The sequence below is a fragment of the Ornithodoros turicata genome, chromosome 2 (genome assembly GCF_037126465.1).
Source record: "Ornithodoros turicata isolate Travis chromosome 2, ASM3712646v1, whole genome shotgun sequence".
Taxonomy (NCBI): domain Eukaryota; kingdom Metazoa; phylum Arthropoda; class Arachnida; order Ixodida; family Argasidae; genus Ornithodoros; species Ornithodoros turicata.
The window spans coordinates 101,608,381-101,631,962 of NC_088202.1; the positions used below are offsets into that span (position 1 = coordinate 101,608,381).

At 44.2% G+C, this 23,582-nt stretch overlaps 1 protein-coding gene and 2 long non-coding RNA genes across 5 annotated transcripts in view; 1 reads left to right on the forward strand and 2 right to left on the reverse strand.

Moving 5' to 3' along the window:
- The window catches only part of LOC135383899 (uncharacterized), a 39,336-nt gene that overhangs the window by 2,861 nt on the left and 12,893 nt on the right, over positions 1 to 23,582 (reverse strand). The window contains exons 2-3 of one of the 3 annotated variants that reach the window (XR_010420134.1): positions 5,278 to 5,530; positions 1,632 to 1,971 (exon numbers count right to left, since the gene is read on the reverse strand). Coding sequence is in view for 1 of the 3 variants with exons in the window: in XM_064613189.1 (XP_064469259.1) it covers positions 1,632 to 2,006 (375 nt within the window). In the remaining 2 variants the exon portion in view is untranslated. Of the gene's footprint in view, positions 1 to 1,631; positions 2,018 to 5,277; positions 5,531 to 23,582 lie in introns of those variants that run through there. The other 2 variants (XR_010420135.1, XM_064613189.1) reach the window with 2 other exon arrangements.
- LOC135383897 (uncharacterized) lies at positions 12,181 to 13,611 on the reverse strand. The gene is made up of 3 exons (XR_010420132.1): positions 13,487 to 13,611; positions 13,079 to 13,194; positions 12,181 to 12,514 (listed from the first exon to the last, which is right to left on the reverse strand). It is a non-coding gene; the product is annotated as an uncharacterized LOC135383897 (long non-coding RNA).
- LOC135383898 (uncharacterized) lies at positions 13,721 to 15,089 on the forward strand. The gene is made up of 3 exons (XR_010420133.1): positions 13,721 to 14,031; positions 14,506 to 14,596; positions 15,022 to 15,089. It is a non-coding gene; the product is annotated as an uncharacterized LOC135383898 (long non-coding RNA).

A 23,582-nucleotide genomic window follows, 5' to 3' on the forward strand; every position in this document is an offset into this window, starting at 1 on the left:
TTTCACCACCTGGCATGTAAAACTAAACCCAATCATTTGATGACAGCCCAAAAATAAACTCTACCAGTAAAACTACTGAAACGCATCACTGGCTAAACATGTGACTACCACAAGCCCCCGGGGCAACATTCTGTTCCCCGTCTTTGACATCCTTCAATGCGCTGAACATGCACAGGTACATTTCCAGCTCTTTGGTAAAGAGTCTGACTTCAAAACAAGAGGACCCTGCATAAAGTCTCCCTTGTTGCAACTAAAACAGTTCTGCGTTGTGGTTGTGAGCCAGCTGATATATTTGGTTAATTAGTAAAATAGTTTTGGTAAAAATTAGGTTCCTTGTGAGTGAAGGTGTGAAAACTCATTAACATCCACTGCCGCATGATTGCACCGTAGTGGTTGTGCCTGCACATTAGTACTGCAAGTGTATAAATGGACGCGTAAGTTCGGGACCTGGTAGTCCGCATCACTGCTGTCACGGCCGAAGGCTATCGAAACCCACCCCCCCTTTTTTGGAATCATCAGGTTACAATTGTTGAACATCAAATGCCTAGGGCATAAGCAGTGAACAAGGAAACATACTGTTGTCTCTTGATGACACATTTGAATTGTTCGGTTTGTGCAACAGTGGAGGATAGTGAGCATATTATAGTGCACTGCACTAGGTATGCATCACAAAGAGCTACACTGAAAGCTACACTTGGTCGACTGGACAGCAGGGTCTTCGATATAGTGAAGGTGTTGGAACATTTGGCACCGAACACGAGGGATGCGGCCTTTGGCGGCACTTGCGAAATTTGTTCAGAGCTGTGGATGGATACATCGCTCTAGGCTTCTCTGTGCATGATCTTGGGATAATTGTGAATAGTGGACTTCTAGTGAACATGTGAATAGTAGACTTCTGAATGGTGAACTTGTGAATAGCGTACTTGCGGGCAGAGCACTTGAGAAGTAGTGAATGGCAGAAATAGGAGATTTTTCTTCCTTTTTTTTTGGGGGGGGGGGAGAATTTATGTTAGGAGTACCAGAAAAACGTCGGAAGACGAGTTCAATTTCCTCTCCTTTTTTTTTTTCTTGTTCTTTCTCTTACAAACAAAAACAAACACATTTGAAGCCCGCCATCAGAACAAAACGTTTGTGGACCGCTCGAAAAAGGTGTACTGCTCAACATAACAAAGCTCACACGCATACGTCTTGTATGACCATACTTCAACTATCCGTGAGCTTCAATTTATGCGTCCTCCACATCCTCCATAATCGTCTGACGTGGCATCGTCGGACTCACACATATTCGGCAGTCTCAAGGAGGAGTTTAGCGGGCGAAAGTTTGGTTCATATACCGGAGACGACAAGCAAGCGGTGCACGAATGGCCACAAATCCGACCCAAAGACAATGCCTGTACTCTGCAGGAGTAGAGGCGCTTCCCAAACAGTTGTGCACCCGCATTTAAAAGGAGGGAGACTACGTAGAAAAAAATGATACTCTGCTTTCTAGGGTACCAAGTCAACAAAACATATAAGGTTACCTATTGAACCACCTTCGTAATAGCGGCAATCTTCCCAATTTCGTGGTAGCATTCTACTTTCAGCCACTAGTGTAAAACGTGATAGAGTCGAGCTGTTTATGATCAACTGACCTTGACCGGCTCCATATCAGCATGGTTGACGTTGTTAGTGAAATCAAATGCACCGCTGTAAGGAGACTGTCCGGCACCGCCAAAAGATGGCTGTCCACCAGCAGCACTGCCGTAACCTCCAGCTTCGCCGCCGTAACCTCCAGATGCGCCGCCGTAACCTCCAGCTGCGCCGCCGTAGCCTCCTCCGGCTCCGAGTCCAGCAGCACTGAGTTGCGCTCCGCCGCCGTAGCCCCCAGCGCCACCCAACTGAGCACCCTCCAGCCCCGCCGTAGCCACCGTAACCTTGCTGACCCAGGACGAAAGTGATGCTGCTGACGAGCAGCACGGCAGTGATTTGCATCTGTGGGGGGTGGTCAGTGTAAGTGCAAGTGACATCAAAGCTGGACTTCAAGTCATCACGTGGAAGATACAGTCGTCGCGGCTTCCTCATAAACAACACATCACTATATACGCACTACAACTACTATCACTCAAGCATGAGTGATTATGAAAGGAGAATAATAAATATAAATGCGAGAAGAAAACGGCTTTTCATAGACTCGACACACAGATGTTTGCTCAGTTGCCTCCTGCTTTCCCCTATCTATCCACGTCTGTACATTGCTCATCGCCGTGGTTGCTCCGCGGCGCTAACGTGGAGTTTTAAAGAAAAATTGTAACCACTGCATTCTGTCGCAGTGCATGGTGAGAAGAGATGGTGGCAAACGGTGAAAGTAACGACAAACGGCCTTTGAGGAAGTGTGACGCCAGCTGCAATAAGCGACACCGCTGGTGAGAAAAGAAAGACGATGTAAGAGGCGTCTGATATCAGTGTTGTTATGTGTTCTTATATTGTTACAAATTAAGCCTAAAAAGCTATATGACTTCTAATGAGTTTCTAGAAATTCCGAATTCCCTGTTTGATAAAACTTCTCTAGTGATATTTTCCCCTCAAGGACGTCCTGCCATACTCACACAAAGGTCCCTGAGATTCAAAAGTTGTGCCCTCTAACCTGGAATCGATCGATCTAGTGGCTTCGGCGGTGATGGTTAATGTGTAAGAATTACTGTCAGAGCAACGCCGCGGCGACACGTGACGTAAGTGCACGTTGAGGTGTGTTTCTGAAATGGGCACTGGCAATCCCGTGTGTGAAACATAACTCTGATACACATGATATTACCGCAAATGTACTGGGCAAGGGCATGCTACGCTTATGTCGCATGTCGACAGCTCAGTACTGCGTACCGAGCCGTGAGGTGTACAGTATGAGTGAGTAGCATATCAACGGTACTTGCCTAACTAATTTAAAACAACATGTTATAAGTATAAACCATGTATATTGTGTGACACTTGGTATACAAATTCAGGCGTTTGTCTTTTTGGCTAATGTTGAACGAATTGGTAAACTTTTCCTGAAGACGTAAATGGCGAGAAACATTCCTCGAGTTCTGTAAAAAAAAAATTCCTTGGAAGGCAACCGTGGCGGTGGAACTGGTCAAATTACACTTTGGACGGATAATGTCAGTCAAGGTTACACACACCATCCACGATAGCAAGAAAGGAGAAAATGTTGTTTCTCGCTGTCCACGTCAAACCTGTCAGCGAAATCAAGCATTCCGCCACCGAGGCACGTCTTGCTGCCGAACAATAAAATTGCTGTGTGAAACTGGGCCACCTCGGCGACAGCTCCGGATGGGGGCGTGCATCCGTCGCTTGATCAGAGAGTCGAAAACAGAATGAAAGAGAACAAAATAACTTTGCCAGAAATGTAATTAGGTCGCAAGCACGAAGGCCGATGCAAATTATGCTGCATGCCCGTCGCAAAATGCCCAAGAAAAGAACTTTTTTCTCATTCTCCCTCTCTGTCTCTCGCAAGGTCAGAATTGGGTTAAGTGCATAGCTGGACTGAACAATCGTGTTAGCGCGCCATTGAACTTGGCTTCCAAGTACTGTTCCTTAAGATGCTCGATAAAACTATCTCCGAACGTTGACTCTTGTTTGAGGCATGGGGCAAGTGTTATCTCGGACATTGTATTTTGTAGCATTTTGCACTTGGACATTGAAGGGTTTCTAGCCAGGAAGTAAGAGCGTGCATTGCTGATCGGTGCTTATTCCATTTTTTATACAAGTGCAGTCTCCAGCATACCGGTTTGACCCTTCTCGCACTTCCACTACTGCCCCTCCCCATGCCAAGCAAGTGACAGGTTTCATCTAGGCGTAACTCAGCTTAATTCGTGCTATGATGCAGATCTTTAGTTCATCCCGTTATCTTACGAGATTGTTTCGTAATCTTTCGTGGTTACCTTCCGACATTGCTTCCCTTGCTTAGCGTGCTTAACTCCCTTAAGAATGATTTTTTTGCGAACTAATGGCAGCTGAGAAGCTGCTTACATATCTTATGCTATGAGGTAGCTGATTTTCTATATTTTTCTATAATTCACCTTCTATTTAACCAAAACTGACGAGAATTGCAAGGCCTTTAAAGAAAAAGTAATCTCAACCTATTGTTTCTGTCACAGTGTGTGAGCTTGCAGAACTTTGCATAAACCGCTGACTTTAAATGAATAGTTGCTTTTTGAAACCTTGAGCAGTGTTGGTGCACACTGCATACTAAATCGCGAGGCAGGACGCTCTCTAGCTGGCCACCTAGTGGTATTGTTTTCTGTATCATGTTTGTGACATCTACGATGCAGTCATTGCTGAAATTGCAGTAAGCACAATAGGCCTGTGATGAAAAATTAGTATATTCTCCGGTATTCTCCCTATTGTCTGGTAACCCTTTGATTGATCGAGTCCTGTGTGTTGGGTTTATATCATAAGTATGTACGTAGTACATGTCAGTTGTGGGTCAGTAGATATGCACATGTTAGTAATCAGTTACGCATGTAAGAATTCTTATTGGCATCCAAGCGTGTATGCACTTATATTTGAATATTTGCTAATTTAGTATGAATAATGTAAGTTTGTCAAATGTATGTTAGTACGAATGTACGCAAGTATGTGGGGACGCATAGGCAAGCACGTATGCATGGATTCAGCCATTCCACTATGTAATACACGCATTGGGGGTCCTTAATGTAGTCAATAACTGAAATGGAGTGAAATGAATTAACTGGATATCTATGTGAATTCAAAAATTTGAAATATATATATTCTGCAAAATACACGAGCCCACAACTGTTTCCATATGTGTCATAAAACCAATATTAATTACAGGAATTGAGAGAGAACCTCCCAATGCGCCAGAAAAGCTGAATGACACGTGTAACGTTGACTTCTCTATTGTACGTTGAACCCTGTGCCACGTCATGCAATAAGATGATGGTGCTGCGCGCATCACCAGTATGACATAGGCGTCAAAAACTCAAAATTTCAGGGGTAAAAAAAAAGCATTACGACAATACTGAACCAGCTGCATCGCACACGAACCTCGGCCGGTCGTTTAAACTAATATTGTTCGAAGGCAAATTATTCCGAATGTAATCGCTTTACATTGCTATTTCCTTCAGGCATCGCCCATCATTCAGACGCTATAATAGTAGCGGTTGTTGAGAGAGAGCGGCTGAAGCAGTGTCGTTGCACCGTTGGGTGGAGACATTTCCCAGGGACTCCTTTTGAATACATCGTCATTCTTCGCGATAGGCATAGGTGGATAGCAATACTCACTGCGGAGCGCATGGTAAGTTGATCTCGTGGACAGTTAGCGGTAGACGGAGCACTTTCCCCTTGCGCAGGATGGTCTTTTATGCGGGGCTCAAGTGACCCCATTCGGTGGTCTGCGAATGGCCAGCCCCCGAGGAACAATCGGCCGAGGAGAAGGAATAGACGCTGGACGGCGTCATTCATGCGAACCCATTCCCATTTTGGCTACAGACAGACAGCCCTTCGCTGCTCCAGCGGAAGGAATGGCATCCCCACTCTGGAAAGGAGGAATAGTCTCACGCATTCGTCTTGTCTATTATTTATACCCTTAGGTTCTTTTCATTTTTGCGTAGTACTTGTTCCTGTGGTACAACTTAACTATATTATCTTCTTAATAAAGGAGGAACAAACAAGGCCATCTTCCGTACTCGATTTCTCCAGCTTGTTTTCGGCAATAGAAAGATACCTAGGCTACTTCACACTGTTGGCTAAGTATTGGCCGTGATGATAGAAAATTTCATACTACCTGCTGCATTCGGAATAAGCTTGTCAAGTTATTTGTCTCAAGGCTTCAGCTGCGTAAGTTTTGTACGCGTGTGGTTTCGAAATATCGTTCTGCTACTTTACTTTATCTTTTTTTTTTTTAATAGTGCTTTGCCTACCTGTTGTCCTTCAGGGTTTAGCATTTTGTGATAACGAGGCTCAAATTGGTGAAATATCGAACCACCCCATCAACGCCGACAGCGCCTTCGTTCCATGATTCTTTCGTTTTAATTTACACCTTAATTTCAAAACAATCCCAATTGCACAACCCAGCTGTGTTCTAGTGCTTCGATCGCCTTAGAAAACCCTCAGCAAATTCACTCGGTCCGTAGAATAAAATACTAGTCGACACGACGGTACCGCATATGGAATAATCTGATACGAACTTATCATCCCGAACAATTGATTCCCATATTGGAGTAGAAAATTTTCATTTTAATTATGCGTTTTATATAGTTGTCTAGATTGCCAATGATCGAAGCACGGGTCCCAGGGTACTGCAAAAAAATGAAAAGAAACTCGCTACAAAACGGTCTCAGAAAACGGGGGGAAGGAAAGAATAATTTGTAAATACGAATATAATTTCGACTAACCCATTTCACCAGCTCAATATATTGCATTGACCTGACGCATTTAGCTGACATCTAAACCGACGCTCATGGTTGTGTTTGGCAGCTATTCCATTTCCACTCCCTCACTGTGAAAGAGCTATTTTCCTTCAAGAAAAGCTTGCGAACTTCAAGCGTGTTTCTCTCGTTAGCAGATATCACCTGTCGGAACTGTCATCTTCGTATTTCGTTTTTAGTCCTCCCCCCCTTCGCTACACACATCGGGTGTTGTTCTGTTTGTCGTGTTTTAGTATGTTTGTAGTTTTGTCCACGCTCACCGGAAGGTGGCTAGCCTTGCTTCCTGTGATAGTACATGCACTCTTAAAAATGAACTTCACCACATAGCACGCTCAGGGCCAACCCTCATCCCGAATGACAACGTTCTCGCCCCTGATTTGTTGAAAACGGGAGGAGGAGCCTATTTTGTGCCGTGCATAATGGCACAAAATAGGCTCCTCCTCCCGTTTTCAACAAATCTAGGGCGAGAACGTTGTCATTCGGGATGATGGTTGGCTAGGAGCGTGCTATGTGGTGAAGTTCATTTTTAACTTAACTGTATACTTAACTGTATACTGTATACTTACTCTATAACTGTATACTTAACTGTATACACTGTATACTTAATTATATGCTCCAGTTTGATAGTTCATTTTAGTTTTAGTTCTTCAGTTAATTTTAGTTTGCTTCAGTGAGGTTAATTTCATAAATTTATTACATGATACGGTGAAGAGTTGCAATAGTTCGGGTCCTGCGGTACCCGAATTATTACCGTAAATTATTGTCGTGTCCGTTTCTGTTTCAGGTATTCTAACTGTGCGATATCCGTTTCCGTTTCTGTTACCGATACCTACTATATTTCCGGTATAATATCCGTTTCCGTTTCTGTTACCTTTCCCTGCTTTCTACTCCTAAGTCGGAAATCTCATTCTCTGTCACTTTGGTTGCTAATCATCGTGATCTTTAAAGGTACGGTCGCATCCGTCCGAGTCGATTTCGGAACTATAGTGTGATTTTATTCCTCCTGGACCACTGACCACGACATCGAAAGTCCCACACCAAATAGTGCCTTAGTTTGAGTGTTATTCGACAAGAGAAGACGCCGGATGTTGAGAGTATTCCGGAATTCCCTCTCTGGAAAAACAAGAAAACGTCAGTCCCTAAAAACCAATGAGGGAGCGACCTTGAGAAAAGGCATGCCGCGGCCGTGTGGGCGTCTCATGGAGTTATGGGCCGTCTGGACGGCGCCTTTCCTCATCTGAGCTCCACGCTCTCGCTCCCCGCTTAGAGAGCGACGTCACACAGGCGGAGCTTCTGCGGCCGCGGAAGCAGCGCTGATCTTTAACATTAGTTTATGTAATGTCGAAGCACTTTTCGGACGAAACGATTAGCCGGGTAGATTGTCGAACGATGCCGAACATAGTGGTATTGATTTCATAAATGAGTTTCCGGATGCGGCCGTCCCTTTAACCTCATGAGCGTCCTCGAATACACGCACTTGTGATCCCGACATTTAACAGAACCGAACATCATGTAACACGCTCAACTCCGCCCACTGCGCAGGATTATACTGTTCATCACTTTGGATTTGAGGACAGAGCGCGGCGTACGCCCTTTTGCTTCCGTTAGCGTGAATGCATAGTGCCCAAAAACGGTCTTGGCCACCAACAGTAAGATACTTTGCATTGCAAGAAGGCCCACATTTTCAAGAAATCAGGTGAAATAACGACATGATTCTGAATTGTGCTTGGCTAAAAGCGTGTTATGATGAGAACTTCTCTCTTTAATAAGGTCTACGACTAAAAAACGTTTGCAAAACAAGGCACGACGCTTGCTGGTATCCTTGTCACGGCGATACGGAGGCCGCGCTTCACTGCATCGCTTTAAAGAGGGTTTACTTTGGGTTTTTGCTTCGCGTTAAATTGTTTTTTAAAGGGGGACACAGGGGGGGGGACAAATGTGGTTCATTGGTTCATTGCATTATGCGGGCATTGTACCGCACACCGGAGAATTAAGGAAAAAATTATTACTTTCCTACGTGTGTTAGGTGGCGAGATGCAAACCCTTGAACTTCGACGTCGAGCTATGACGTCAGAGGAGCCAGAGCCTCGGCCATTCCTAGTGGTCTTCGTACGCTCATGACCTTTCCCGCGGCCGTCTCACTGGCACAGATACCTGGCGTCATGTCACGGACGGATAAGTTTCGGTATTTGCTGTGCAAAGTTTCTACGCCTCTTCTACCCTCTTTGGAGGGCGGGTACATAGAGACGCAAATAACCGTGTTTTACAATCCGGCATAACTTGGGCAAAGTATTGCAACCCACTTAAAGGAACATGTAAGGGCTTGAAGAAGAAAAAAATGTTACCAAGAGGAGAAGTTAGGGTTACAAGCACTCTATACATATTCGCAGAAAAAGTACGAGTGCGGCATGCAATCCTAGTGCGCGAGAGAGCGTTCAATCTCGCGGTTCATAAAAGCTGCTTCCCTTGACTACTCCAGACTGGTACGTCATGCCAGTCGCCCATGGGGTAACTTCGCCAATCATCCTGGTGATTAACGTGGTACAAAGAGCATCCGAATGAAGGCTGCTGAGGGATGCTCGCGTGTTGTTTGTGGTGGGTAGTTCTTGTGGACTACCCAAGTCCCAGAGCAAGAGAGACTGCACACCTCTCCCTTTCCTGTGCCACCGCCGTCTCTCCCCTCCCACTTTCACGCTTCCACTTTTTTCTCATCCTGGGTGCGCCTGTCGCGGTTGGCAAAATTCAGGAGTTCGTGAAAGCATTCGTTTTCCCACGCTTAGAATGAGTGTATATAGAGAAAAACTACTTGCGCATATCGTGGAGGTCAAAATATAGTTTGTTCACTAATATTTCGCACAGTCGATGGCAATTATGAAAATGAATGCGGTAAATAACCCTTTCGTATTATAAGGGGCCGCATAGCCAATCAGATAATATGGCCTGACTTCAGCAAAACAGCCCATAGCAGGCTTCTTATCCCTTATTTCCATACCTGTTACTTATAATCACTGGACGAAATGAGACGACCTTAGTTTTTATTAACGATGCAAATGCAACGACGGGGAAACACGTCTTGCTGTGCTACTTATAGATCATGGAGACGTGGTGGTCACTTCCCGTTCACCTTTCAAGGTCTGCCAGCCGTCTCGATGCACCTCCTTGTTTCACGAAGAGTGCGCGTCGTCTTTCCTTGCTCCTCACTTGGCACACTGCACTTCCTGCGGTATGAAGATGGACGAATCGAATGGAGACACCAGCGAGATAAGTTTAGACAAGGCTTTGGAAGAGCGGATGCAGATATGTGGATGTAGGTCTTCCTTCTTCCTCCACGAGGAAGGTTCGTTTCACTTGTGGAAGGTTTTATGTTTCACTACGGTGCGTATACACGCGTCACACATTGCTTGCGTCTAGTGATGCGAACTTCAAAAGGTGTCAGCACAATAGCATATTCACGCCGCGTCATGTCACAAAGTTGGGAAAATTGCAAATTTTATATTTTCCAGCTCCACTAACACGCGATGTACTACGCACACGAACATGAAACTTTTTGAGGCCGTACCAGGAAGCCCCACTCAATGTGGGGCAGCGAATACTTCACTCCAGAGCTGCCATTGAAAAACAGAAGGGAAGGTCATTAGAGGGTGAGGGAGAAACCCGCTTTACATAACGTACATTGTGGGTGATATCACACCCTTCTACAACGTAAAAATCACATCCGTCATCTTGCCACATCACGCGCGGGTGAATAAATGGCCAAAAGGTGAGGTATACTTTTCTGACTTTATTGTACTCATTCATGCCTCTAAAGAAATAAAGATAATGTATTAATGTATTTTGAGCTGCGTCCTTCAGAACTACTGTTCCAGGTGGGTCATCTACCTGCACACATTTTTTGAAAAGAACCGGTGATGGTGGAGCGCCCACTCTGGATCATCTTGCGTGGAAGCCCACCTGTCATACTTCATGGTGGGTTACACTATTTAGAAAGGAACTGCCTCTACAAATTTTAAGCCGGGAACAGGTAGAACATGCTGTATTTACTTCTGCAAACGTGGGCTGTAACATTTAGGTCTTGGGACCATGTAGGAGGATACTATCAGGTGCATCTCTGCTGAATGATTCACTTTTATGTGTTACAGACAGCGCTTGCAGAGGTCAGAAACCTTACAAATATTCGACAAGTGAGTAGTCGAGTGAGAAATGTTGCTGAGAAATTGTGCTTTACAATAGAAAGAGGCACTGCAGTGAACATACTCTCATAAACACAGAACTGTCGGCATGGAAGAATTTTGGGAAACAGTTCAGAATTCAATTATTCTTGCCATTTCTTACTTTGGACGACACGTCGCATGAATGGTTTTAGAGGAGCAAGGAAATCAAATTGAACATGGCTCGAAACCCTGTTTCATTCACCAATCAATCAGGAGCCAGCATGCACAATATTTTCGCTGTGCTGTGTATTGCATTTGTAAAAATGTCCGGAAAATTCAGCGATCAACTCAGCCAAATCTCCTCGCGTGACGACAGCAGATATGCGAGCAGCCGTAAACTCTTATTGGCATCCGAAATTTCGTCTGCTACTGCTACGGCGCTTACGCAGCGCCGGGTTACGTCTCGTGTCACATGATTGGTCTTCCCACGGAGAATAAGAACGCCACGAAGTGACGTCGATACCCCTCGCTCACTTTCAGGCTCTTTGAAAGAGTGGTGGCTTTCTGCAGGGTGCGCAGATTAGAGCATTCGCGCGCGCGCCCTTCATGTCCGCTGCGCTCATCGTTCCTTCAGAATGCTCATATTATTTGCAGCACAAATGCTGCAGTAAAAAAAAGAGAGAAGAGAACATGGAGGGGCGTTTGCCGCGTTTCACTACTCCTTTAATGGCTTCAAAGCGTGTCACTATAGAACGGGGCTACCTGTTATAGGCAACCGATACCCTGTGTATGCCCGAGGACAATTTTGTTACGCGACTCTTGAGTAGTGCAGCATATAGGAGTAATTAAAATATCAATTCATTTATGACGACATCTTTAAACAGTTCACGCTTTGTGCGTTTTAAACATTTTTAGCATTGCAACACTGTACTGTAGGAGATAAAAACTAGCGTTGCGCTGCAAATTCTGAATACTCCGCTAGCTCGAACTAACTTCCTCCCTGGCACAAAAAGTTTCACATGTTGCATAAAGCTGTAAACAAAACCTGCATAATGAAACACCTGTAATCATTGCCGATCACCGGATCAGCCAGATACATCACTTTTCTTATTTTTTCGCTAGTTGGCTTGGCTTTCGCTAATTGGCTAATTGGCTCAGTGGGCCTTTAGGCATCAGCGCGAGCATGCCTCTCATGAAATTCTACGTTATCTTACAGCTGCTATCATACTCAAGAACAGCACCTCTGGAGTTCTCGGAGGCAGTCAACTTTCCTCTGGAACCAGTCCTTCATGACCACTCTGAAGGGGATGTATCGTTCAAGACATGTGCAGAGAATGACTCGTTTTATGGTTCCCCAATGCTATCTGCTGATAATGATTGGGTCTCTCGTCTTGGTAACATCTCATTACGGCCCGAGTCTCATTACGGCCGAAGTCTCATTACGGCCGAAAGTCTCATTACGGCCGAAAATCCTTTAATCCCCAAGTGTCTCGTTACGGCCAAAGTCTCAATACGGCCGAAGGTAGTCTCATTACGGCGGAAGATGTCTCATAACGGCCAAAAAGAAAAAAGAAGCATCCACCATAGTAGCTCTGTATACACTGTGTTTTATGCTTCCCAAAATGTGTCCGAGGCGGTGTGCCCCCACGGCTTGTGTCACACACAATGGTTCATGCACACAATATTGCGACAGTGTTTCATGCATCCCTCGTGAAAAATGTTTTTATTGTCATATGTGTCACACGATATTTGTATGTGTTACGCCATTTTCTCTCAGTATTCAAGCAACATCCTACTCGTTGGTTCTGTGAGCAAACTGTGTGTGTGTGTGTGTGTTCTGAAAAGTACTCCACAAGGGAGCCCACTGGGAGCTCCAGGAGTCACATGACCTATGACCATGATCTTCTCCCCCACTAGCTGCCTTCTACAATTTACGTCCACCTGAAATTTACAAAAAAGTACATAAGCCACTGAACAAAATGACATATGCTCTTGTTTGATGATGACTATAAGACATATGCTGCCAAGCAGACTTTTGTTTTCATATATTCGAAACATATTCAAGAATTATGGACAACAATGACAATTACGTCATAATAATGCAGCTGCATAGCCAGGAAACTATTTCAGGAGGTGTTTTATGAGGCTTGACATGGGGTGGAGGAGTCCCCCTCGTCAGTGCTTTATCCAGACCCCCCTAACTTTTTTGCCTGTGCACCCCCTACAGGGGGTGCCCTTGCGATTTCAGCTTCAGATATGTCTGTAATGATATGTTAAGCTGTAATGACGTAACTATTCCAACAATTTTTTCCAACACCCTTCTCGTGCTTGGGATTCTGGATAAACCACTACCCCTTGTTCATTTTCGTGGGGCACTACATTAGAGCTTATGCCATTGCACTGATGTCACAATGTTAAAAGTGTGTGTCACTCTGGGCATTCGGAATTCTTCTAAGCTACAATATGTAAATTCAGAATATCCGAAGGGTAAACATCAGATGTTACCTGCAGGCTTCATGCTGAAACGCGTGTACGCAAAACACTTCCGCCGTGGTGGGCGACGCCGTTAGTGTAATCATACACGCAAGACAATTGCGGGCACATGGAGTAGTGGCAGCAACCTGAAAACGATACATTTTCTTGTTACATATGAGTAATCAAAAATATACATTCCCACATGTTTCGTTTTGTCGTTTGTAGGAAGCGCTAGTAAGGGAACAGCACTTGGTTGGTCACATGCAAGCCACAATGCGAGAGGTGCCGATATTTCGATTACGCGATCAAAAATTAAAAGTCTAGAACCATGCACACTTCCCCTTGCAACTACTTCCCCAGCATCGTGAGACATGACATGACACCATGTATTCACGCATAGTGTAATGATATGCAGGAATGAAAAAGATGCCAACATACCTGTAATCCAGTGTCCCATAAGTTTGATTCGATTTTTTGGCAGCTACCATGAAGAGCAAATGCACGATTCACAAGTTTCGTTTCGCCATTTTCATTGTTGATTTCGCAAGCGTCGAGCAATCCCACGTGACCTCCTTTGCATCAGTGAAAAGTGAAAATTACTCGCGTCATGAACATATATGTTCATCTCAGCACAAATCACGTTTTGCATGCTATAGCAGGAGGGGGGATCAATACTCTTCCTTTCGTGTTTTGATATCTTGTTGTTTTGCTACTCTCACTTCGGAGTTCGGATGGTGTCTAGCAACGTTGGGTACCTCGTTTCTTGTGTGTGTGAGCGAGTGGTTGCTGTTTACGATGTGTTCATATATCGCTTTGTAGTGCTGTAATGTGCAAATTAGCGGACTTTATAGCGGCTCTCTATTTTCCGTCGTTGTCTTTCGAGCAGCGCCTGTTGTTCCGGTAAAAATCGAGTTGAATGAATCGCCACAGCCCCAACGTATATCGCGCAGTGTTGACCAAGACCAAGTCAAGCAGGAATTCTGGTGAGTAATGCTTTCGTAGATTGCCTGTCTTAGTAGTGTGCTGTCCACACATAGTTGGATTCTCATAAGAGTAATTTAAATTAATCAAAACAGCTGAAGTGCCTGTAATAGATGTAACTCGGTATCCGTTCGTAGGTTTGCGCCGTTTCTAGTTGGTTGCGCGTTTAGGAACAACAAATTTATTCGAAGACGATAAGATACCGATAATGCATCACCGTACAGCAGCATTTACTCGTATCATTGTGAGCCATATTTCATTTGTTAAAATTTGTCGTCGTATTTCTTCAAAAATAAAAGCGCAAGTCGGCGTACTTGAATTGATCTCCAAGAACTGCTTACGTCGAACGTCTGCAAATGTTGTACTTATGTGCCTTCGCGCACCATAGTAGGCACAAAGCATATCTGATTAGAATAAATACTTCAAGAGGAAGTCATTCAAATACACTGTTATTTATAGCTGGTTTTCCATTCCAGGCATGGTATGTGGCTGCACGAAAGATTCCGAAAAAGAAAAACAACAACATGGCTAATGGGATGTTGCTGCCCAGGGAGTCCTGGCGAAGAGGTGAGCTGTTAAGATCATCATAAGGTTCTGTTGTGAAGTGAGAAATTTTGTAGTAGTGCACGAATGTTAATTCGTGCACTACTTTTATAAAAAAGAAACCAGAAATGGAAAGTTATGCATGCATCATTTCATGAATTGTAATGTATTACTATTTGATATTCACATGTTTCCATTAAGGGAATGAACTACTGAACCTATATTCATAACATGGTCATGCTCTGTGTTTACCTGGAAGTCACATTTTTAAGGCTTGTCATTCTTTTGTCTAAATGAATATTTATGTTAACCTTGTATGAAATAGCAGACACGTATCAACACATGTGCAGCTTGTGCACATTAAAACGAGCCATGTAGAGACAAATGCTTGTAGTTGTTTTTTTTTTTAATATTCTAGCCTATTCATGGTTGCTCATCGCTTCTTGCAGGTTTACTCATTCCAGAAGCAAGAATTGTATCATTGTAAGGCGAATGGAAATAAACTGACATCGACTGAGATAGGTGCTCTGTCATGGCCAATGACTGTAGGATGGCTCCAAAAGCGTCACAACAAAGCCAATATTCATCTAGCTCTCTACAAGTAGCTAACTCCACATAGTAGCCTGCTTCACAGCCTACACTACCTTGTGGGAGTACACATTACACAATATGTTGCATTGTGCTGTGGTATGATAACATACCGTTTGTCTCGCAATATGTGTATATAAATATGATAAGGGCCCTAAGGGCACAATGCATGGCTTATACCCTGCTGAATATATATCCATACCTGGCTGCGACATTGCATATCAATGCAGGTTACAATACACATTTTGACATTTGGCCGTTATGAGACATCTTCGGCCGTAATGAGACTGCCTTCGGCCGTATTGAGACTTTGGCCGTAATGAGACACTTGGGGATTAAAGGATTATCGGCCGTATTGAGACTTTCGGCCGTATTGAGACATCGGCCGTAATGAGACTTCGGCCGTAATGAGATACAATCCTCGTCTTCGGCATCTGGGCACCAGCGCCCTCTGGGTACCGTTAAAAGGACACTTCCAGCGTGACATCTTCAGTGGGCCTTTAGGCAGCAGTGCGAGCATGCCTCTCATGAAATTCTACGTTATCTTACAGGTAAATGCTCATTCCTATGATAAATGTTTTAGGTCAGATGACCGTTTTTGATACTGCTGCCAGGCCCACACGCTGCTGTGTTGTATCTGTATGAGTGTTATTCTGCCTTTGTTGATTTGCTGTTACTTGCCGGTGATGTGGAGGAAAACCCTGGCCCTAAAGGTAAGGGAACGCAGGAGAGAGGCGATCCCATACTGGATGAGAATTTACAGGATATTTTACAAAAGCTTCTACAAGCACAAAAAGAAATGTCCTGGTCCCTTCATGACCTGAATGCAAATCAAAATCCAATTCATGCTATATTAGACAGTTTCGATAATAGGTTAAAGTTATTAGAAACATTTGCCGCATGCTCTTTGAGTATGTCCAGAGGTGCAGTGATATGGCTCGCGACTTTAGGAAAAGTATATCTGCTTTAGAACGGACAGTCGATGATCTAGAGAATAGACAGCGTAGAAATAATATTTTGTTGTTTGGCCTTCAGGAGTCTAAAGATGAGTCGTCGTCTTCGCTGACCGAGTCTGTAATTCAGTTGTTCAGTAGCAAGCTTGGTCTGACCGTTCGTGGTATTGAACGGTGCCACTGCCTTGGTAATGTTAAAGTGGCAGCATACGACCTATCATTCTGAAGATCGCTGATTTCCGTGAGAAGATCGAGATATTGCGCAATTACCACAAGTTGAAAGGCAGTACGTTACAAATAAAGATTTCTCGAAACGTGTCCGTGATGTTCAGGGCAAGTTGTGGCTTAGTGCAGAGGAAGATAAGCAAAGAGGAGATCGTGTTAAGCTGAGATATGACCGCCCTTTATGTCAACATTAACTGTTTCATGTGGGACGACACTGTAAACAAGCGCGTCTTATCCCACACCATCCGTAATAAAGTTTCGAGCTCTTCCTCGCGTGATTGACACATTGGTGTGGATTTTTGTCATTGTTGAATGTAAATGCCAGAAGCATTGCAAACAAAGGGTTAGAATTGCAGCATCTAGTTTTTTCGCATGCTCCAGATATAATAGCAATTACTGAAACCTGGTTGACGAATGCAGTACTTGATGCCGAATTTGTTCCTAATGGTTTTTCATGTTTCCAGTCTGACAGAGAAACACGTGGAGGTGGAACTGCCTTGTTGATTAAAGATACGTGTCAAGTTAAATCTTTGCCGCCTTTAGATGCCGTCGAATCTGTCTGGTCCAACGGGTGCGCACAAAAGAGTACTGCCTTGTCATTGCTTGTATTTATCGCCCCGCAATTTCGCCCCCTGACGTGTTTTCGTCAATTACTGATTATATTCACCTTAACCATTTGTCTCGTTGCAGGGTAATTTTAATGGGTGACTTCAATTTGCCTTCTATATGTCGGAACACACTTAGATCTGGTTTACAAGATGGTGTCATAGGGCAGTCTCTAATCCATCTCGCGACAACCTTAGACCTAGTCCAGATTGTCAACTGCCCAACCCGTACACAGCTCGGTACGTCATCAATCCTGGACATGGTGTTTCTTACATCCAATATTGTTGTCAAGGGCTACACCTGTGACATCATTGAAGGTCTTTCTGACCACCAAACTGTTTTAGTGCGTGTCAATCTTAGAGTTCCCTCAGTTAAGAGAAGGGTGACCCAAGTTCTGGATTTCGCCAATGCCGATGACACGACGATCATAGATGAGCTCTCCTTTGCCTTAGATAATTTTGTAACACTGAGCACTACATCTGATATCAACACCTTATACCAGACTTGTACGTAACGGGTAACGAGTAATTGCGTTACTAGTAATCAATTACTTTTTTGAGTAATTTGTAACGTAATCGATTACTTTTGGGGCCCAGTAATTTTTTGAGTAATTCAATTACAATTTTCAGTAATCAATTACCAAGTAATCGATTACTTGGAAACTAAAGAATCCACATTGTACGGGACGACCCACACACACATATATGGGATGATTCACCGCCGCGAGAAGACAAAAACCAACTGCCCTCTGCAAGTTCGGTACAAGGCAGCTGTCTTATATCTAGGACTTTTCCCGCAACAATTACATACCCGAGGACCCCGAGGTCAATTGCCACAGTGTTTCGCGCGTGTAGTGTATTTTTGAGTCCACTGTCCTCTCCCCATTCATGTGTACTATCTATCCGTAACCCGGCCTGTATGCTGTAAGTTGGACTGTAGGTTGTACCGTGAACCTGATGAGTCATTTGTGGAAGTTCCAGTTGGGACTCTTTTCACATAACTCTCAAAACTCTCTCGACACATTTTTCACAGAACTCTCGACCCCGATAACCTAATGCCACTCTTGTGACCATGAGCCCCTGTCAGTCTTGTGCGGAATACTGTCGATATCACAACGATGTCGACGATCTGCAATGACTTGTCGCTGTGGCCTCAGCTATCCGGCATGTTCACAGCGCTGGAGCGAAAGGAGAGAAACAACATCTTGTTCAAATCGTTTTCCCAGATATCGAAAGTAATTGGCAAAGTAACGCGTTACATTTCAAGGCGTTACTTCATTACTTTTTCCGGCAAGTAATTTGTAACGGTAAAAAATTACTTTTTCGTACAAGGTAACGGTAACGGTAATCAATTACTTTTTTTTAGTAACGTGTACAAGTCTGCCTTATACCTATTTGGCCTTAGTCGCTCTTGTGCCATAAAGCACCAAAACACCAAACACCTTATACGAGGAATTTCAGAAGATTGTCGCTTCTTGTATCTCTCGCTTTGTCCCAGTAAAGTTTAAAAAGCATATTACTGGAAAACCTTGGATAACACGAGAGATCTTGCATCTTAGACGTCGCCTCGGGAGGTTTAGACGATCGCGTATTAGAAGTTCGCTTAATTATTCACATGACCTGTTTATTTCCTTAGTGGAGGAGCTTAAAAGTAAAATGCAAGCTGCTAAACATTTTTACTTTAACACTTCTCTGTCGAATTTTTTGCGATCTAACCCGAGGAAGTTCTGGCACTCAATTATTCCCAAGGAGCAATCACCTAAATCATTCATAGTAGGTGACATTCCATGTTCAGATGATTATGCAATTGCTAATCACTTCAATGAATATTTATCTTCGGTTTTTAACCGAGGGAATGGTTGTGCGAATGAACCTGACTTCTTAGATGAGTCGACAATCCCTGAAATCAGCAACATTACTTTTTCAGCTTCTTGCAGTTGCAATCAGTCATTGAAAGTAGACTAAGAAAAGCAGCGGCCCCGACACGATTCCGAATACATTCATAGTGAGATATGCTGAATGGGTTCTTAAATATTTACACATAATATTTACAAAGTCCCTTTGTACTGGCAAAGTACCTAAAATTTGGAAGAAGGCTTCTGTTATCCCTGTTTTTAAGAGTAGTGATAAGCAACTATTTACAAATTACCGTCCGATATCGTTGCCTGTTTGTACTTGTAAAATGTTTGAACACATACTGTGCAACCATATTACTAGCTTTTTTGAATCACACTCTTTGTCTCAGTCTCAACATGTTTTTCGTAGAGGTTACTCCACTGTAACCCAGCTCATTGGATTTGTTCATAGCTTAGCTTCTGGAATTAATGCTAATAGTCAAACTGATGTTGTATTGATAGATTTTAGTAAAGCGTTCGATCGTGTCTGTCACCTTAAGCTAATGTATAAATTAAGACGCTTGATTAACAACGATGTTATCGCTGCGTAGATTGAAGATTATCTTTTTGGCCGCTCGCAGAATGTCTTGTACAATGGCTGTATGTCTAATGAAACTCCTGTTCTTTCTGAAGTACCTCAAGGATCCGTTCTGGGGCCACTGCTTTTCTCTTTATCCATCAACGATATTGTAAAGGGGGTACCAGCAAAGATGATATTATACGCTGATGACTGCGTCGTTTATACAACGGTTAATTCTTGCAGCGATCAGATCCTGCTCCAAGAATCTCTTAATAAAATTGTAAGGTGGTGTGATCAATGGGGCATGTCCAATAATTTCAATAAATGCGCAACTATGAGTTTCACTTGTCGCAGGTCGCCATTGTTATATGAATACAAAATAGATGGGGTAGATAAGCAGAGTAAACTACTACAAATATTTAGGGGTTACCTTGAATGCTAAACTTTCTTGGTCTCAGCACATAGATGTTGTTTGTTCTAAGGCAATGAAGAAACTTGGATATCTGAGAAAATCACTGAAGTCCGCAAACACAGAAACTAAACTGCTTGCATATAAGACAATTATTCGTCCCGTTCTAGAATACGCATTTGAAGTGTGGGGGCCCTATCGTAGATCTGGCATTATGAAACTGGAATCTGTTCAGAAGAAGGCCGTGCGCTTTATTTTATCCAGGTATCATCCCGTGTTCTCAGCCAGTGCTGCGCTTTCGGGGCTTTCTCAAAGTCCACTCGATAGATTTCGTGCGATTCGTATGAGGACATTTCACGCTATTGTAAATCAGAACGTAAGAATGCCGATTGATCATTATCTCACCTTTGCTGGTCCTTCCTCTCTAAGAAGTGCGCATGTGTTAAATATCCTTCCACTTTTTTATAGAGTTGATTGCTTTAAGTTTAGCTTTTTTCCAAGATGTGTTGACGATTGTAATGCTCTCGAAGGTTCTGCTCGCGAGCTACCTTCTAACCAGTTCTTTCAGGCACTCCTGCAATACTCTCCATTGAGACTGCAATATATGTGAATAATTCAATTGAAACGGGTACAGAGCCATGCGCAAAGCTGGTATCGCCTCGTAGTTATTGCCTCAAAGTAATTATGAATGACATGTTGTCTAAAATACTCGCAGCAGGCTGAAACATGTTCCCACCGGCAACGTCCGCCGTAACGCACAAACAGCTGGCTGTGCCCGTAGAAAGAAAAACCTACGACAAAAAGAATGCTCCTCCTCCAGTCTCCTCCAGGCTGTTGTAATTGACTTGAGCGGTGAAACCCGTTCGAGGGCCCAACGCGGTCATCTGATTGCGAAGGTCGTGACGCGGTCCAGTACGCCGAAACCCATTGTTGGGACGGGGAAAACGCGTCGCTTAAAATAGTGGTCGTAGAATACGAGGCGTTCACCAAATGGGAACCCTAGCATCGTGTCCGTTTATTTGTAGGGGTTAATTTCACGCAGCAGCTTGCTTTTATTCCTTTGACGATGCTTTGCCGGTAGAGTTGCAGGAAGTATATGGTGCCGCGTTTGATTTCATGTTTACGGAAGAAGCTGTGCAGTAGACGTAGTCTAACATCTGTTAGTCTAGAGGTAAGTCGCGGGTCTAAGGAAGAATGACTTGTTGTATTTCCTTGCACCGATTGAACGTGTGATGCCCCATATAGCATGGATGAACGTAGTTGTACGGGATTTGTTCACTACAGAAGGAGCAATATCACGCGAAATTAATGCTCCCGGTTAGACCATATTGTGTTCTGCAGCGATGTCTCATGAAGAGTACGTTGTTTGGCAACACTGGCGCATCTAAGTAGCACCGAGCAGCATCCATGAGCATCCATCTTTTCTGTCTGCGGCGTTCCGCAAAGAACATGAATATGAGTAAAATGTGGATGTCAGTGAAAAAGGACGTATGCGCCTCAAAAACGTCATCTTGGGCGCTTGCAAGCGCACAGTCCAGTTATCTCCGCGTCACCCGTTCCGATTAGCCCCCTTCCACATATTCTCAGAAGGAAACAATGTCAGCATCAGACGACGAGACGGCACTGTGCGTTGACTTTCAATGGTCTGTTGACACCGCGTGACGTTTTTTAATTTGGGACCTCCTCTGCGAGCCCAAAAACTATATAGAACAAGTTGGTTTTTCGTGCAGTGCGCACCCGGTAGCTTCAAGGAAGTGCGGAACTCTGTCATCCACACTCAACGGAGAATCGCTAATTTGTTGTGAGGAGCACAGCTCCTGCAGCTTTCCCGGCAGGAGTCTTATGAACTGAAGCAATTATTTTATTCCCAGCTTCACTTTTCCTCAGCTCGGCCTGATTTGTCACCTGGTCCACTTAGTCCGGCTTTACCTTACATGTCAGTTACAGAAGCGGAACTAGCAATATCGCTAAACAACACACGCGATGCACACAACATAACACATAAACAAACACGACAACAACAACAACACACACACAAAGAAAAACGTAACATACAAGCATAAAAGCGGCCGACGCACCACAAGAAGATCGTAACGACTTTAACAAGCGTTCTTTGTAGGGGGGTGTTGGGGAAGGGGGGTTCTTTGTCGAAGCGTGCAACAGAGGAGGGGAGAGGGAAAAACTAATGTGTGACCCTGCATTTGTGGGGCGATCCCCCCCCCCCCCCCCCCCCCAGGAATAGCGGTACTCAACGGTGGGTGGCCAGCAACTCTGAAATGGCTAGCGGTGTCAGACAGAGCCGCTGCACGCATTGTAACGCGCGTAACCATTAAACTAACGACGACGACGCACAGAAGAACGAGTGCCGTCTACATGCTGGTACAAACAGGGCAGCTTTTTACCCCCTTCACAACCTTCCTATTTCTGGGACATTTTGCACTCCATCCAGGTAGATTGGTTACTCCCATAAACGTGTGTGTGTGTGTAAACATGTAAACGAACCAAGTTAATGCGTGCATTCTACGATAAGACCTTATCAGGGGAATCAAGAGACACCAAATGATCTAACCAATGTGATAATAAATTTAGTTGCACCTAGTCAGCACGACTAAGGCGTACCTTGGGCGTAAAGACGAGTTACTTGCTGGGAGTTCGTAGTTCAAAACCGAGCAAAGGAGAATTTGCGAGACGTCTTGCCCAGGATTTAAAATATTAATGCGTAGCAGTTGCTGAACAGGTAATGCGCTAGGGTCGTTCAAGGTTGACCGATACTTTTATTTCTTTAAATACAATGGATCATTCAGGAAGCACCAAACTACGTTAGTTTTTCAAAGCATTCACCGTGCGCATCTAGGCACATCCTACCACTGGCTCTGCTGTCTGAGGATTTCCCTGTATTTTCCGAAGACTTTCCAGATGAATGTCAGCACAGTTCTTTCTGAAGTCGGCCCACGACACATACTAAGCCCCCTGTCCCCACTCCTTCCTGCTGTCCTCTCTCCACGTCTTTACGCCACTTATAGCCACAGTTGCTTCCCGGCGCTAACACGAAAAAAAAAAAAAAAAGAAGCATCTAGACACCACTGCTACCGTTGTGGGAACTCTTTGATGCGTTTGGCATAGAAAGAAGTGGGCTGCTGTCGTAGACACTGCAGGACATCTTTCTGGAGGGCTTCATCTATGTGGAATGTCTTTCCTGCAAGGTGCTGTTTAAGGGGCCCAAACAAATGGTAATCTCTTGGTGCTAAATCTAGGCTGTAAGGGGCATGGGGCAAACTCTCCCAGCGCATTTCGGCCAGGGTTGCTACAGTCAAATTCGTCGTGTGTCAAAGAGATCGGGCATCGTCACAGAGAAGAATGACCCTTCCGAACAACATCCCAGGCCTTTTCTTGTGAATTGCGTTTCGCAGGGCTCCCTTTATCAACTTGCAGTATTACTGGGCATTAATCGTGACCCCTTGCTCCAAAAATTCTACATGGATGACACCCCGCATGTCTCAGAAGACAGTTCCCATGGACTTCCCAGCAGACGGCTATATCTTGCTTTTCTTTGGCTGCAGGGAAGCCTTATGTCGCCATTCCATGCTGCTTCTTTTTGTCTCTGGGGTGAAATCATGCATCCAGGTTCCATGACATGTCATGATTGATTGCAAAACTTCGTTCCCCTCGGAATGAAACCGGTTCAGCAGCTGCTCAGAGACTGCCATGCGAACTCCATTCGAGTCACCAGTGAGGTGTCGGGAAACCCATCTTGCAAACTTTGCGGAACAGTAAGTGCTCGTGAATCATCGTCTCCACATTGCCGACACTAATGT